The 15,344-nt window shown below is 43.0% G+C and overlaps 1 protein-coding gene across 10 annotated transcripts in view; it reads left to right on the top strand.

Moving 5' to 3' along the window:
• Positions 1-8,813: 8,813 nt before the first annotated feature.
• Positions 8,814-15,344, top strand: part of LOC108712621 (rap guanine nucleotide exchange factor 6) — a 136,797-nt gene continuing 130,266 nt past the window's right edge. For 4 of the 10 annotated variants that reach the window (XM_041588018.1, XM_041588017.1, XM_018254918.2 and 1 more), the window contains exon 1: positions 8,816-9,546. In XM_041588018.1, the coding sequence (XP_041443952.1) occupies positions 9,478-9,546 (69 nt within the window). In that variant the 5' untranslated portion in view covers positions 8,816-9,477. Of the gene's footprint in view, positions 9,547-15,344 lie in introns of all 10 variants that reach the window. The other 6 variants (XM_018254921.2, XM_018254922.2, XM_018254919.2 and 3 more) reach the window with 4 other exon arrangements.

Below are 15,344 nucleotides of genomic sequence, written 5' to 3'. Positions count from 1 at the left end.
CTGCTCTGTTCCAGCTGAAAGGTGTCAATGGCAAAAATGACTGACTTGTTCCAATTAATCGTTAATCCAGAATAATTTGTGTGAAGTTAATCACTGATAGGTCTACATCAAGGGCCTCATAGGGGTTCTCCAAGAAAAGGATAGTATCGTCTGCATACATCGCCCCTGTCTCAGTAAGGGGTCCTATTTGCAGCCCTTTAACCTCTATTGGTTGTTTTATCCGGGCTGCCAAGGGTTCCATTGCAATAGCAAACAATAGGGGTGATAAGAGGGCAGCCCTGCCTGGTCTCCCTGCAAAGTGAGAATGGAGTAGAGACATTTTGGTTCATCCTAATTCTAGCTTGTGGGTTCTTATAGATGGCCTTCACCCATTTCCTGAAATTTGGCCCAATACCCATAGATTCCATAATAGCCCATAGATACCTCCATTTGACATAATCGAAGGCCTTCTCATTGTCTAATGCCACAATGACCCTGTGCCCTGAGTTGTTGTGAGGTGCAACTATATTAGTGAACAGAATGTTTATGTCTGTCATTCTGCCTGTTATAAAGCCAGTTTGATCTGGGGAAATCAATTTAGTGATAATCTTAGTCTGTGGGCAAGTATTTTTGCCAGAATTTTTGCATCCACATTGATCAAAGATATAGCTCTATAAGATGCGCATTTGAGCGGATCCTTTTCCGGTTTTGGTGTGTAATAAAAGTACCTGGTGGTCTAGCGGTGCGGCGGCGTGGACGGCCGCCACGCCGCCGCGCTCCTTCTTCTTCCTCCTCCCAGCACCATTAGGGCGCTGGCGTGATTGCGCCAGCGCGTTCTGGCGCGAAAACGCACATTCTGGGCCGTGGAATTCTTGCCCTATAAAAGGCCCATTCTGACTGCTGACTGATGCCCGTGATAGAACTTGTTTCTTGTGGTTCCTGAGCCTTGTGCGTTTGATCTGTTCTGAATCTAGTCTGTTTGATTACCCGTGTTTGATCCAGCCTGTTCCTGACTATTCTGCATTCTGTATCCTGACCCTCGCCTGCCTACGACAACTCTTCCTGCTTAACCCCTTGATTGACAACCCGGTTTGACCCTTGCCTGCCTGACGATTCTTGATATCTGGCTGCCTCGACCCAGCCTGTCTGACGATTCTCTTGCCTGCTCCATTTGTACCGTGACCTTCGGCCCAAAAGACTCTGCTAACAGTCGTGCCACTACACCAGCCAGAATATCTCGCCTTGCACCCCTCGTTAAGTCCAGGTGGCACCCAAGTAAGCTGAGGGCTCCTCCCGAAGCCCAACGGTGGTCACACTACTGGTGAAGCCGAGACCAGGGTGCTTGGCATTTGTTCTGGTATCGGGTGCCGGCCGTGACATGGTGTCTGGCAGATCTTCCCCTTTTATTACTTAATTTAGTAATCCATGTCCAACTTCGGTATAGGTATGGTTTGTAGATAGGCTTGTACCTGTGGGGTAGTATGTGTCATGCGAGAAGAATACAATTCTGTGTAATACTCTTTAAACACTCTATTGATTTCTATTTGGTTAGTTATCAAGAAGTCATTGCTGTCCTTAACTGCTGATATACTTGTTAATGGCATTCATTCCCTGGATATCAGGGCCAGTAGCTTACCATTTTTGTCACCAGTGGCAAAAGTGCTAGCCTTTTGGTATATCTGTGTTTTTTTTACCTGTTTAATTTGTTTAGTTTGTAGGGCTGTTTGAGTTGTGATGCAGTCCTTTCTTCTTTATACAGTAGGGTTTTGGGTAAAAATATTTTCAGCCTGCAGGACTTGAGCCTCTAGTTTGGTTATCTCGCGTTGGGTGTTTCTATTGTATGACTTAATCTGCTGAATATATAGCCCTCAGATATATGCCTTAATGAAATCTCACAGTGTCTGTGGGGTAAATGATTCTTTATTCAGTTCAATATAGATTTTTAACTCCCCTTCTACTGCAGAGGTTATGTCCTCTTGCTGAGCCAATATTTATTGAATTTCCATATTCTGTCAGTAGGTGAGGGGGCTGTTTCAATATAAAACATTAATGGGGAATGATCTGATATTCCCCCTGGTAATATTTCAACCTGTTTAGTTTGCATCAGAACTTCGGGAGATCCAAAGGCCAGGTCTATGCGTGACATTGTATTGTGCAAGGCAGAGAAGCAAGTAAATCTCTTTTACTCTTGGTGTTTCTCTCTCCACAAATCTGTGAAGTGAAAGGTGGTTGCCCACTTGGATAGAGAGGTGGAGGGTCTAGTACGTGGGTATAACCTATCTAGTGGTTCGGACATAACCGAGTTAAAGTCCCCCATTACTATGGTGAGTGCATATGGTAAGTAGTTTGGTAAGTAGTTTCTCCATAATAAGTGACAGCAATGACTCATTGAAGGGGGGTGGGATATACACATTGATTATATTATACATTTTACCATTTAAGGAACATGCAATCAACAAAAAACGCCCTTCAGGATCTGATATCAGATTAGTTAAAGAGAATGCACAGGATCTAGTAACCAAAATCGAGACTGCATAAGAGGAGTAGGTAGAGTGGTAATATGCACCTTAAAGCACGTACGTTTTGGCCCTCTAAGTGGCTTTCCTGGAGAAAAATTAAGTGAGTATTGGCCCTCCTGATTACTTTGAAAACTAGTCCCCTTTTTATAGGGTTGCCCAGTCCTCAAACATTCCATGAGTACAGTCTTACCTTCGCCATTTGGTATGAATATGAGGAGTGTACACAGAAGGATCAACCATGATTATTGGTAGGTAAGGGACTAGTAGAGTGACGTTCCAGGTGTAAAATTTGAGAATGCTTGGGGATAGGCAGGGAAAACAATGTTGGGTAAAGACGACAACATCCAGGTAGTAGTCCAGTTGCAGCAAAGCCAAACACACACCCCACCCCACCAGTTCCACCCCAACTTGAACGGGTTTTTTTCCCATAACTATCGAGCATAACTGTAGAGGGGAAACCAAAGGGTGTAAGCCTTAGTTCTCTGGTTCCAGGGTCCAATGCCATGTGGTCGGTTTCAATTTGGTTGCTTCCGTCACTCCGGGTTGCTTCTTGCCAGCTTTTCTCTGCCGAAAAAGGGAAAAGAAAAAAGGAGTTTTCCTTTTTTAAACCTCTTGTCGTGCTGGTCCTGGTGATCCTTGTCCTCGAGGTGGCGAAGGTGGGAAGAATTTAGTTTCTATCCATTGCAGCGCTTCATTCGGGGAAGTGAAAAAATATGCTCTATCTTCCTTTGTCACTGGTAGGAGGGCAGGAAAGGACATAGAGTAAGGCACTTGTAGATTCCGCAACCTTTCTTTGACTTGGTTGAATTTAAGTCTTGATTGCGGACTGCCATTTTGGGAAGACGCGTTGTGCTGGTCTGTTGACCGGGAGCGGCCAGGAGTTCTGCCAGCGCTGTTTTTCCCCATATTCGGTGAGTCGCTGTATCAGAGAGTCAGGAGCTATTCGGAGTACCGTAGTGAAGACGGAGGAAGTTATTACTGGCGGTAAACAGGGTTTATACAGGATTATCAACCGGAGCTCTTTACCTTTGCGTCCTACTCCATGCGTCGCAGGCCACGCCCCCCCTTGAGGACTTTTTGTTCAGGTTCAGAATGGAAATGCTGCCCCATGTATCAGATCAATTGGGCATATAGATTCAATGTGGTGGTTTCATAGTCTTCAGCCCTGTTGAACGGCTTTACTCTCAGCTTGCAATATGCCCAAAGATGGCCTGGTTTAAAGATAGGGGAACCTTACCTGGAGCACCCTCCTTGAAGGTCTTAGACAGCCAGGGTAAAGGCACCCATCTGCTGAACTAAATCATTGGGCTTCATATTTGTTGCAAAGTATACTGCCAGACCACAGATTATTGAGCACACCTGAAGAAGGCACTCCTAAACTTCCCATATGACGAACAGCACCTGAGGTTGAGACAGGGTTGGCTCAGAAAAGGATGTGTAGCAGTGCTGGGTTGTGATAGCACCTGAGAATGGTCTATAAAATGCAAAAAAGGGGGTTGTGGGAGCACTCCAAGGCTAAGTAAAAAATATATTTAAATGCAATGGAAGTGCTACTGATCTGGCCAAATTAACTACACACATAGAGAAAAAGAAGGGGAATTGATCAATCCACTAAGCATTAAAATGTAAATGTATCAATATTTGTCATGGCCACATTTTGTTAAAAATATTAAGTCTGTTTAAGACATTAAATGTCTTAAAAGTGTCTGCAAAAACCAAGTGGTTTCAAAAAATAGTCTCCATACATGCTTAATGACTGATAGCTAGTTCCTAAAGCTTTTGCAAACATAATTAGTAATATAAGCACAGACATTAGAGGTAGAAGGCCAAGAACTTATATTATATATTTAAATGCCGTCATATCCAAACTGAACATACCCTCATACTGCCTTATACAGTTGTATATTCACAATGCATAAAAATGTACATGTATCAATATGTGTCAACATAAATTATAGCTGTAGTAATTCATACAGTCAAGACATCAATAGGAAAGATGAGGAAGACAATTCAAAACTACAAGACAGAAGGTGGGTTCGGAAGGATATGGAAAGACTGGACAAGTTGGGGTTGTTTACACTGAAGAAGAGGTACTTACTGTAGGTGGAATATGATAACTAAGTATAAATATATAAGGGGATCATTTAATAATCTCTCTAATGCTTTATTTACAAGTAGGTCCTTTTAGCACAAAAGCATCCATTTTAATTAAAAGACAGGAAGTTCTGTCTACATTTCCACATCTTCTGAAGAGAATTCTCTCCCTAAATAGCTTTAAAGGAACAGTAACAGCAACAAAAATGAAAGTCCTTTAAAGGGGAAGGAAACCCTGTAGAAAAAAACCCTGTACCCCCCCCCACCCCACGTAGACCCCCCTCCCTCCGCCCTTCAGGCTAACTGCTCCCCTGGGAAAATGCCCCTCGTCGCAGCTTCTAGCAACGGACTTCACGGCAATCATTTCCCGGGTCCTCAGTAAGCTGACTGGGAGATCGGTATGTCGGTGCATGCGCAGTTGGAGAAATTTGACGGTTTTCGACAACTGCACATGCGCCGATAATGATGGAGATTGACGATCTCTCAGTCAGCTTACCGAGGACCGAAAGATGGATGTCGTGAAGTCCGCTGCCAGAATATGCAATGAGGGGTAAGTACAAAGTATGGGGCCTTGATTTTCAGCTTTTACCATGGAACAGAGGACAACATATTTAGAGGACACTATGGCCAGATTTACAAACATATGGACCCCTTGGATTTTTATATGCTGAAATTGTGATTGCTTCCAATTGTTTTCCTGTTGTCCCTGGAGGATTTCTTGGCTAGAGCTGGCCATAGATGTTGAGATTTTTAAAAGATCAGATCCTGATCGTGAGACCACGATCTTCTCAGAACGATCGTACGAATTTACCATCAACTAAAAAGACCGATTTGCCAGGAAAACAAAGGGGAGCTGCCTGCTTGTCCCTGCAAACATAGATAGATTGCACTGGGACCGACAAAGATTTTTTGACCTGGCCGATCAATTTCCTGACAGATGTCGGGAGAAAAATCGTAAGATGTACGATCGTTCGAATACCACTAACCGCACGATAATTTCAAAGGTTTGGTCGGGCTTCCCTTTGGTTCGGCAAGAAGAATCATCGCGTCTATGGGGAGCTTAAGCCTTTTTCATTTATGTTTTTCCTTTTTATCTTTGCCTTGTTTTCTCCTATTTTGTGTGCAAGTGTAAGCACCATGAAAATTTAAAAATCTTTAAAAATAAAACCACTGGAACCCTCTGATGCTAAAGTAAAAAAAAATAAGCTGAACAACTAAAAATATTTTTGGTTATTTTCACTCATTGTCCTCTCCTAAATGGTAGAAACAAATCTGCCACTACGTGTTTGCGTACGGTTTCCCAAAACCCAGAACTAGCTCCGATGTTCTGGTCTCAGCCTGCTCTTCTGCCTTTAGCAGTCGCCTTTGGCTTCGGGTGGAGCCCTCCGCTACTCAGATGCCTCCAGGCAGAGAGTTCTGGGCAAGCACATGGACCGAACATGTATGGATAGGACATTGGAGCAGATAATGGAGTCAAGGAACAGGCCGGATCAAACACACACGGGCAATGCGATGAATTCAAATGGTACCAATTCAGAAACCAGGAGAGTCGTCAGGAGCGTTGCCACCTTTTCTGAAAAAATACCGGACTTCCTATAAATTTATCTTTTTTCTCTATTAATAACATTGGGATCAACCATCATTTTTACCGGCCAGGCTGGTAAAATACCGGCCAGGTGGCAACCCTAGTCTTCAGCCAGGCAGGGGTCAGTTCAGGCATCAAGAAGCAATGTCAGGGACAGGCAAGGGTCAATACACAGGAAACACAAACAGACTAGAAACAATTTCAGATAATGAAATTTACTGGGATAGGGGATAAGGATAACATCCAATATTGCAAAAGTAGTGAGTGGTAAGGTACACTTACCAATACAAACAGGGGGTCCAGGTGCTCAAGCCCCAGACCTTCAGCTTGGGGAGGTAATATCAGACATGTAGAATACTGTGGTAAGCTGGCACAGAAACTGGACTATAAGTGCCCCTGAGGCACGAAACGCGTAAGGCCACCCTCTGAAATGTCCCTTTTTGCGTAATAAAAATAATTTGCATCTATTTTGGAGTGAAGTCCAGTTTCTGTGCCAGCTTACCACGGAATTCTACATACAAGACTAGAAAGCACCCAGGAACTTTGGAAGGAACCTTTACATTGGGCGATGCAAACTAGCCCAAGAGCCCTTTAAACATTTGAATTTTGCGCCTTGCGCAATGACATCACGCGGAGCTTAGGGTATTTCCAAATTTCCCTGAAGCGCCGTACAACCGGGAAGGAACAGGACATTCCCGTCGCCTGCCAAGTATTTTTATCACAGGGACCCTCTAAAACCAAAGAATAAACCCTAGATTCATTGTATCTAGCTTTAGTTTGAGCAAAAAAAAATTCTACTTTTTGGTCTGATAGCAGCAGATATTGTTGGCAATCAGGGTAAAATAAGTCAAGCTGGAGCTTCGGGCAGAAATAAAATATGAAAACTTAGAAGTGGAAGCTCTAGTGGCAGTAAGTATTGTTGGAAACTAGAATTGTTGTCTCCCAAACATACCAGCCAACATCAAGGGAGGATGGAAATGTGAAGATCTTTAAAGGTGAAGTAAACCTTTAAAATAAGTGAATGTCAAATTGATGAGAGATTCCAAGCACTTTTGTAATTTACATTCATTATTTATTTTGTTTTTACTCCAAGATATTAAGGGATACATGTACTGTTAATATGAATGAATTTTGTTACGACAGCGCCACCTGCTGGTCAGTTTCCCACCAGTCTGTCCACCAAGTAGTCAAGGAAGTTGTCAGGAGAAAGAAAGAGGCTGCTCTAGCAGAAGAACTTTAGAGCAGCCTCTTTCTGTGTCAATCTTATATCTCCGGCCCTGACTAAGGAAAGAGTTAAAAAGTAAGATACCTTCTCCTCATCATTAGTGGCAGTTTGCTTTAGATTGAGTGGCTATGGGGTTAAAGGGATACGCGGGACGTGCAGCCAGGCCCCGCCCCCTCCGTATGGCCATAAACGGCCGCGAGCCGTTTATGGCCATACGGAGGGGGCGGGGCCTGGCTGAACGTGGTGGGCGAGCTGCTGGGGGGCCCTGAGGGGGTGCGGGCCCTGGCCCAATCGCACTCCCTGCTCCCCCGGTAGTTACGACACTGCCCAGCAGCCTAACAACAGAACAATGGGAAGGTAACAGATAGCAGCTCCCTAACACAAGATAACAGCTGCCTGGTAGATCTAAAGGAGGCCATAGACGCAAAGATCCTATTTTCGGACCGTGAGTGTGGAGATTCCCGTAATTTTTCATCCTTCCGCCGGAGCCCATTGTGCTCTCATGGTAATCTGATCGTTCGGCCATAGGGCCGAACGTTCAGATTACCCCCGACATAGCCATGCCCGTTAGTGGCATATCGGGGAAAGATCGGCTCGTTTGGCGATGTCGCCAAGCGAGCGGATCTTTTCATCTATGACCATCTTAAGAACAGCACTCAATCAGGGCCGGATTTAAATAGCGGGCGCCCCTAGGCCCACTGCCATTCGTCGCCCCTGTCCCCTCTCCTTTATTTGTGCAAATTTTCATGGTGATTGTATCTCCTGCGCATCCCCAGTGTTTTTGATCCAATGTTGGTGTGGTTGGGCAACATGCCGCCCCCCTAAAATCCTGCTGCCCAAGGCCAGGGTAGGGTTGCCATCCGGCCGGTAAAACACCTGCCAGGGCCGGTATTACAAATTTACTGGCAATTTGTAATTCTCTTTACAAAAGCCCTTGCCCTCCAGTGAAAACTTACATTTTCTTTGGCTTCTGGCGATGTGGCACTACCCAGTGGCTCCGCCTCTTTTTGCATCACAGTCCGTCCCTTTTAATATTCACCCCCACCACTGACCCGTAATTTTTTTTTCTATTTTAAAAAGGTGGCAACCCTAGGCCAGGGCCTAGGTGGCCTTTCCACAAATCTGGGCCTGCAACCAATAGTAAAATCCAGGTCCCACTGTGACACATTCACTTACATTGAGTAGGAGAAACGCCTATCAGAAAGCAGTTCCATCCTAAAGTGCTGGCTCTTTCTGAAAGCACATGACCCGAGATGGCTGCCCACACCCCTATATTATAAATAAAATAAAAAAAACACTTGCTGGTTCAGGAATGAATTTTTATATGGTAGAGGGAATTATTTGCAGTGTAAAGAGTGTCATTTAGAAATAAAAACTACATCATAAAAACCATAACAGAAAAAAAAAAAAGTCCGGCGTTGGTTGAGGAGTTGCCAGTTCATGAAGTATACAAGTAGCACATATTTGTAGTTAGTTGAGTTAGGAGCAGAGGCTGTGGTTACATCATGAGGAACATGTTAACAAGAACTTAAAACTAAAATCTGAGCAGACGCTTTCCGGTGGCAAACACACCCCACCCCCAACCCTGGCGTTTCAGCTCGCGCTCAGACTGGGAGCTCTGTCCTTGCACGTCACGCCCCGGGCGGCTCCGTTGCAGCCTCACATGACTCATCTGTGGTCGTGACGTCACCTTCTCAACTCGCGGGATTGTTCGGAAACTCCGGGAGAACTGGCCTGCGAGTTCCGAAGTAGCTCGGGCCATTTGGACGGCGTTGCGGGACATTTAAAACTGCGATCGCCCAGTCGCGGCCTCTGTGATGAACACCGAGACTTTTTGGCGGCGGGGTTGGCTGTAGCTTGTCTCGGTGACCCTCAGTGATTGCCAATGATGTCCGCTCCCCGGAGCATCTGGGCACTTCGCTCTTCTGTCCGGATTATTATTGCTTTATTAACTCTCTGCTGCCGCCCTGCTGGGGATCGCCTGTCTCCCTCCTGCCAGCAGTTGCTGTGGGAGTAACATTGCCCCAGTGGATTATACTAATACTCTGCTCCCTTCAAATCACAGTCTAGCCACTATGTCTGCCAACATTGAACCCAGGTTGAAAGAAGCCTTGCGCAGAAAGCCAAAGGAAAGGACTCAGGAGGTAAACGTCATCTTTATTCAAATATTTTATGGGTTCTAACTTCTACTCTTTCACCAGATCTCTGGAAACTCTTGTGCACGTATTTGATACTATTAAATGCCCTTCAGTAGTTTTTTTTTTACTCGCAGGGAAGTGTCACCCCGAAATTAAAGGGATTGTTCACCTTTAAATTAAAGGGATAGTTCACCTTTAAATTAAAGGGATACTTCCCCCCCCCCAAAAAATGCATCAGTTAATAGTGCTGCTCCTGCAGAATTCTGCACTGAAATCCATTTCTCAAAAGAACAAACAGATTTTTTAATATTTAATTTTGAAATCTAACATGGGGCTAGACATATTGGCAGTTTTCCAGCTGGCCCCAGTCATGCGACTTGTGCTCTGATAAACTTCAGTCACTCTTCTGCACTGAAATCCATTTTTCAAAAGAGCAAACAGATTTTTTTTTTTATATTTCATTTTGAAATCTAACATTGGGCTAGACATATTGTCAGTTTCCCAGCTGCCCCCAGTCATGTGACTTGTGCTCTGATAAACTTCAGTCACTCTTCTGCACTGAAATCCATTTTTCAAAAGAACAAACAGATTTTTTTTTTTATATTTCATTTTGAAATCTAAGATGGGGCTAGACATATTGTCAGTTTCCCAGCTGCCCCCAGTCATGTGACTTGTGCTCTGATAAACTTCAGTCACTCTTCTGCACTGAAATCCATTTTTCAAAAGAGCAAACAGATTTTGTTTTAATTTTATTTTGAAATCTGACCTGGGGCTAGATGTATTGTCAGTTTCCCAGCTACCCCAGCTCTGATAAACTTCAGTCACTCTTTACTGCTGTACTGCAAATTGGATTGATATCACCCCCTCCCTCTTCGTCCCCCCAGCAGCCTAACAACAGAACAATAGGAAGGTAACCAGATAGCAGCTTCCTAAAGGAGATAAAAGCTCCCGACAGACCATGTCGGCAGCTTATTGTATGGGGCCCCCCGACGGGCTTCCCTATGCGGTCTCGCGATCCGACCCCAGTTTCCCATGCGTTAGGATCCGATCGTTGGGCCCATGATCGGATCAGACCGATATTGCCCACCTCAAGGTGGGCATATCGGAGAGAGATATCTCTCCGTGTATGGCCACCTTATCACAAGATAACAGCTCCCTGGTAGATCTAAGAACAGCACTCAATAGTAAAATCCAGGTCCCACTGTGACAAATTCAGTGACATTGAGTAGGAGAAACGACAGCCTGCCAGAAAGCAGTTCCATCCTACAGTGCTGGCTTTTTCTGAAAGCACATGACCAGGCAAAATGACCTGAGATGGCGCCTACACACCAATATTATAAATTAAAAAAATACACTCGCTGGTTCAGGAATGAAATTTTATATGGTAGAGTGAATTATTTGCAGTGTAAACAATGTAATTTAGAAATAGAAACTACACCATAAAAATCATGACAGAATCCCTTTAATATTATTATAAAATAGTGATTCTGTGGTCTCTGTTTTTGGATTTTTTCTACAGCATGGACACCAGTGGGGGTTGAGCCTCCATGGCAAACACATTTTGTTCCTTATGCTTCCGGCTGATGGGGCGCATCAGGTGGCAATGCACAAGTGATATTTCACCCAGCAGCGGAGTTATTGGTGCATCAATGTGTAGGATTGATTTAGTTAGTGGCGTTCTTGTACCTTCTGTGTATCATGATGATTATACTATGAAAATAAGCACGCTATTTACAATAAAAGTTGATGGTACGGTTAAACTGGACCAGTCACCATAGCAGCTGGCACACCTCCTTTTTTTTGTTCTTTTGCCATCAGCAATTTACATAAATCTTGGCTGAGTTTGTAGACAGTGATGGGGCTTTGCAATTAATTGGTCCATTTATATAGGGAATGAATATAAAGATAAGTAATAAATAGCCCACAGAGCATTACTACAAGTCATAAGACAAAGCCAACTAACCCCAGCCTCGCTTAAAACTAAAAATCTGCAGAATTTTTTTTTTTTTATAAAAAACTGTAACTTTATCAAAGCATTGCAGATGGGTAGTTTGGATTAGAAAGATTTTATTTATTCATTTGGAGTCGTCAGAATGTATTCCTTCCAAAAAAATATTTGTTTCCTCGAGGTAAACTTACTGTTTCACCTTGCAATTTAAGGTATGCAGATTTCTGTAGCAGCACTTCGGAATTCTGCTTGTGTACTGCTGAGGCTTATACAAGTCAGAAACCATTAAAAAAAAAACTATACGTGTGTGGTATTGGCATGTCTGGGAGACATGAAACTTTCCAAATCAGTTAACTCATAAAATCATTAAACATATTTTTAAAAATGTAGATCTTTAGAAACTCCCATTTTCTTACAGAAGTGGAATTACAAATGAATGTTCGCATATTTTAAAAGCTTAGGTTGTCCTAATTGAAAATACAACACCTAGGGGCAGCTTTAAAGAGATTTAGTGAGATTTCAGCTCCCCACAGAAAAACGTGTTCACTTTCTATTCATTCCTATAGGATTTTTAGAAGCTTTATTTATGAAATGGTTATCTCTAACTTTCACCCACTGACAAATACCCCTTTCGTGAGGCAACTTCGGAAAACGAAGTGCACCGATTGCCATCCCGCCGGCTATTTACATTCTAGCCTAGAGATTTGTTGCCCCGAAGAAGAGATTTGTCGCTGGGTGACTAATCCCCCCCCCCCCGATTTTGAGCTTGTGTCTCTGCCCTTAGTATGTTCTAGATTGGCTTGTTCTTAGCATCCTTCCCTTGATCTTCATATTTACATTTTTTTTTTTAATAGTTTCTGAATTTTATTTTTCTTCTGCCTCTTTCAAGCTCTTAAATATGGGTCACTGACCCCACAAGTCAAACAAGTGTTGGTGGGATTGTAATTTTAAGTTTGTTTCACTCCTCTTGAAATCATCGTAAGGATAATACAAAGTTAGTTCTACCTATTTGGTCACCCTAAGAAATTTGAAATCATGGAATTTCGTTTAAATCAGTGATCTCCAACCAGTGGCTCATGAGCAATTTCTATACTATAGCGACTACATTTTACCTGCAGTTTGCTTTCACATGTAAAACCCCCCAAATTATTGTCCTTTTTTTATTGGACACAAAAGGAATCGCCTGACAGAATTTAAAATGTGAACTACAACATGACACTTAACTTTAATTTAACCGAAGTGCAGTCAGTGTCGGGCTGGGACACCAGGGGCCCACCCAAAATCCTTAGACCAAGGGCCCACCATAAAACCTTAGACCGGCGGCCCACTCTCAATACTAATATTCTTCATCTCCTCAATCAACCTCTATTCTCCCATAGACTTTAATGGGCGTCTGCGACATTTCGCCGGCGGCGAATTTTTGGCGAAACGAAACGGGTCAAATTCGCCCATCCCTGGTTATCCTATGTACTCGCTTATATCTGTCTATAAAGAGCCACAACATGGTCAACCCTTCCTTATAACTGAGAAAATAGGTGAGGTGAATTTACCGGCTGGGAAAAGAGGGACAATTTATCATGTGACTCTAATCAAATACAGGAAGTAGGGAAACTCTTTCTGCATTAAAGGAAACAGAATGAGATACTTGAAGCAGAGAAGTACAGTAAAGGGATTCTGCAAATAGTTACTAATGTATCTTTTGAATTCTGGGCCCCCTAGCATAATAAATATGGACATAATAGGTGACCCATTGGTGCCACCCCATTTCAGACCCATATTGGGAATAATCTACTCTCAATCTCCTTCTTTGACAATTTTAACACCACTGTCAAAAACTGTAACTTTTTCTTACACAATATTGCCAAAATACATCCCTTTCTTTAACAGATTACAGGCTCATGCATGCTCTCATTCCACCCTGACTAGACTACTGTAACCTTCTACTAACTGGCCTTTCTAACTCCTATCACTCCCCACTACAGTCTACTAAATTCTTCTGCCAGAATCCTCTACCTCTCATCCACGTGAGTACAGGCCCCTCCTCTGCTGAAGTCCTTATTATGGCTTCCCATAAAACAAATGATAACTTACATACTTCTTCTCATAACCTTCCAAATCCTTCATTCCTCTGCACAACACTACATCTCCTCTCTTGTGTCTCCATACGTTTATAGCCGACTCCCCTCGGAGCAACCAATTGGTCATACCTCCAACTTCTATTGCCATTTCTTGCCTTTCTGCCTTGCTACGCCTTCCATTCGGAATTCCGTCCCTGAATTCCTCCTCTATAATAATTAATCCCATTGTATTATGCAAAACTTATATGATCTGTTCTGTAAACATGTGCCCCATTCTAAATTGAATGGCTTCACCTATGGCTAAAAATTTTGTTTATTGTGGATGCAACGTTTCGATGCAACATTTTGGGGCGTAACAAAGGGGTTACGCTCCAAAACGTTGCATTCGCAATAAACGAGCAAGGGTTCTCCCAGCTAGTATCACCCACGTTGTGCTGGTGATTTACTTTTCTATTTACTCTGTAGACTCCACATGACTTGTATTTGGACTGAGTTGGCTGTGGATGTCCACAGACCCAACAGGTTGGGCCCAGGGAGATGAGCCTTAAAGGACCAGTAACATCAAAAACATTTTAAAAAAAAATTTGTTAGTATACATCGAAAAAAACCACCAAGACAAATTCAACTTTACAATCGCAAAGCCTTTATTAAGAAATAACTTACTGACACTCCGTTTGTGCTCCTCTTCAGAAAGCAATCAGGCGATCCATCGTGCAGCACTCTTTCTCCTCCATGTCTTCCTTATAAGAGATAGCCAGGGAGGAGAAATCGAGTGTCGCACAATGGATCATCACCGTATCGCCTTTTCTGAAGAGGAGCAGAAGTGGAGTTTCGGTAAGTTATTTCTTAATAAAGGCTTTGCGATTTTAAAGTTTCATTTGTCTTGGTGTTTTTTTTCTATGTATACTAACAATTTTTTTTTTAAATTTTGATGTTACAACAGCCAATACAGATATCATTTGTGACATTTCTTTGGTGCACCAATATTTTTTTAGCATACCCATCTCAATCCATACGAACAAGCCTTGTGGTATTTCCATAGGCGTACTTTTGTGCCAATGGATGGTCAAAAATGAGGACTTTCTCTCATTTACTTTTCCCTTATTTACAAAGTTTTTGGTGCCAGACTAAAATATTGATATGACATGAACAAAAGGAGCACTGAAACATCTTTGCCATGAACAAGTACTTGACCTCACAGGGAATCAGCACTCATGCCCTTTATGCCGCTATGGAAACATTCATGATGCACACATTACACTGGGTCTTCTTTCTCTGATTTTACCAGCCTAAAAACCCTAAGGGGCAGATTCCCTAAAGGGCGAAGTGGCTAACGCTAGCGTTAATTTTCTAGAATTACCGCCCGCAAGGCCAATTTCCTAACGGGCCAGGCATCACTTGGCTAATGAAGGAGATAATCACTAGTGTTGCTTCGCACTCTAACGCCAGACAAATTTATGCTTTGGCAAATGGACATAACTCCGCAAATTCACTAATATGCAGATTTTACTGAATGTTACCTCATTTGCCAGACTTGCCTTTGCCAGCTCAGACCAGGCGAAGTGCAATGGAGTGCAAAGAACTTCCTCAATTTTTAGTGCAAAATTTTTCTAAGTCCCAAAAGGCGCTGGCGTCTTTTCCTTTTTTCTGAGTGATAGCCGTGAATTTTTTTTTTGGGTAACCAGGTTCCCCACTCCATTTTCTAACATATGAAACATAAACTATACAGTGGGCTCATGTGTAGGGCATTATAACAACTGTATTTTAATTACTAAGGT

The sequence above is a fragment of the Xenopus laevis genome, chromosome 3S (assembly GCF_017654675.1).
Source record: "Xenopus laevis strain J_2021 chromosome 3S, Xenopus_laevis_v10.1, whole genome shotgun sequence".
NCBI classification, from domain to species: Eukaryota; Metazoa; Chordata; class Amphibia; order Anura; family Pipidae; genus Xenopus; species Xenopus laevis.
Note: the sequence above shows the minus strand (reverse complement) of the source record. Positions and strands in the feature narration are given on the sequence as shown.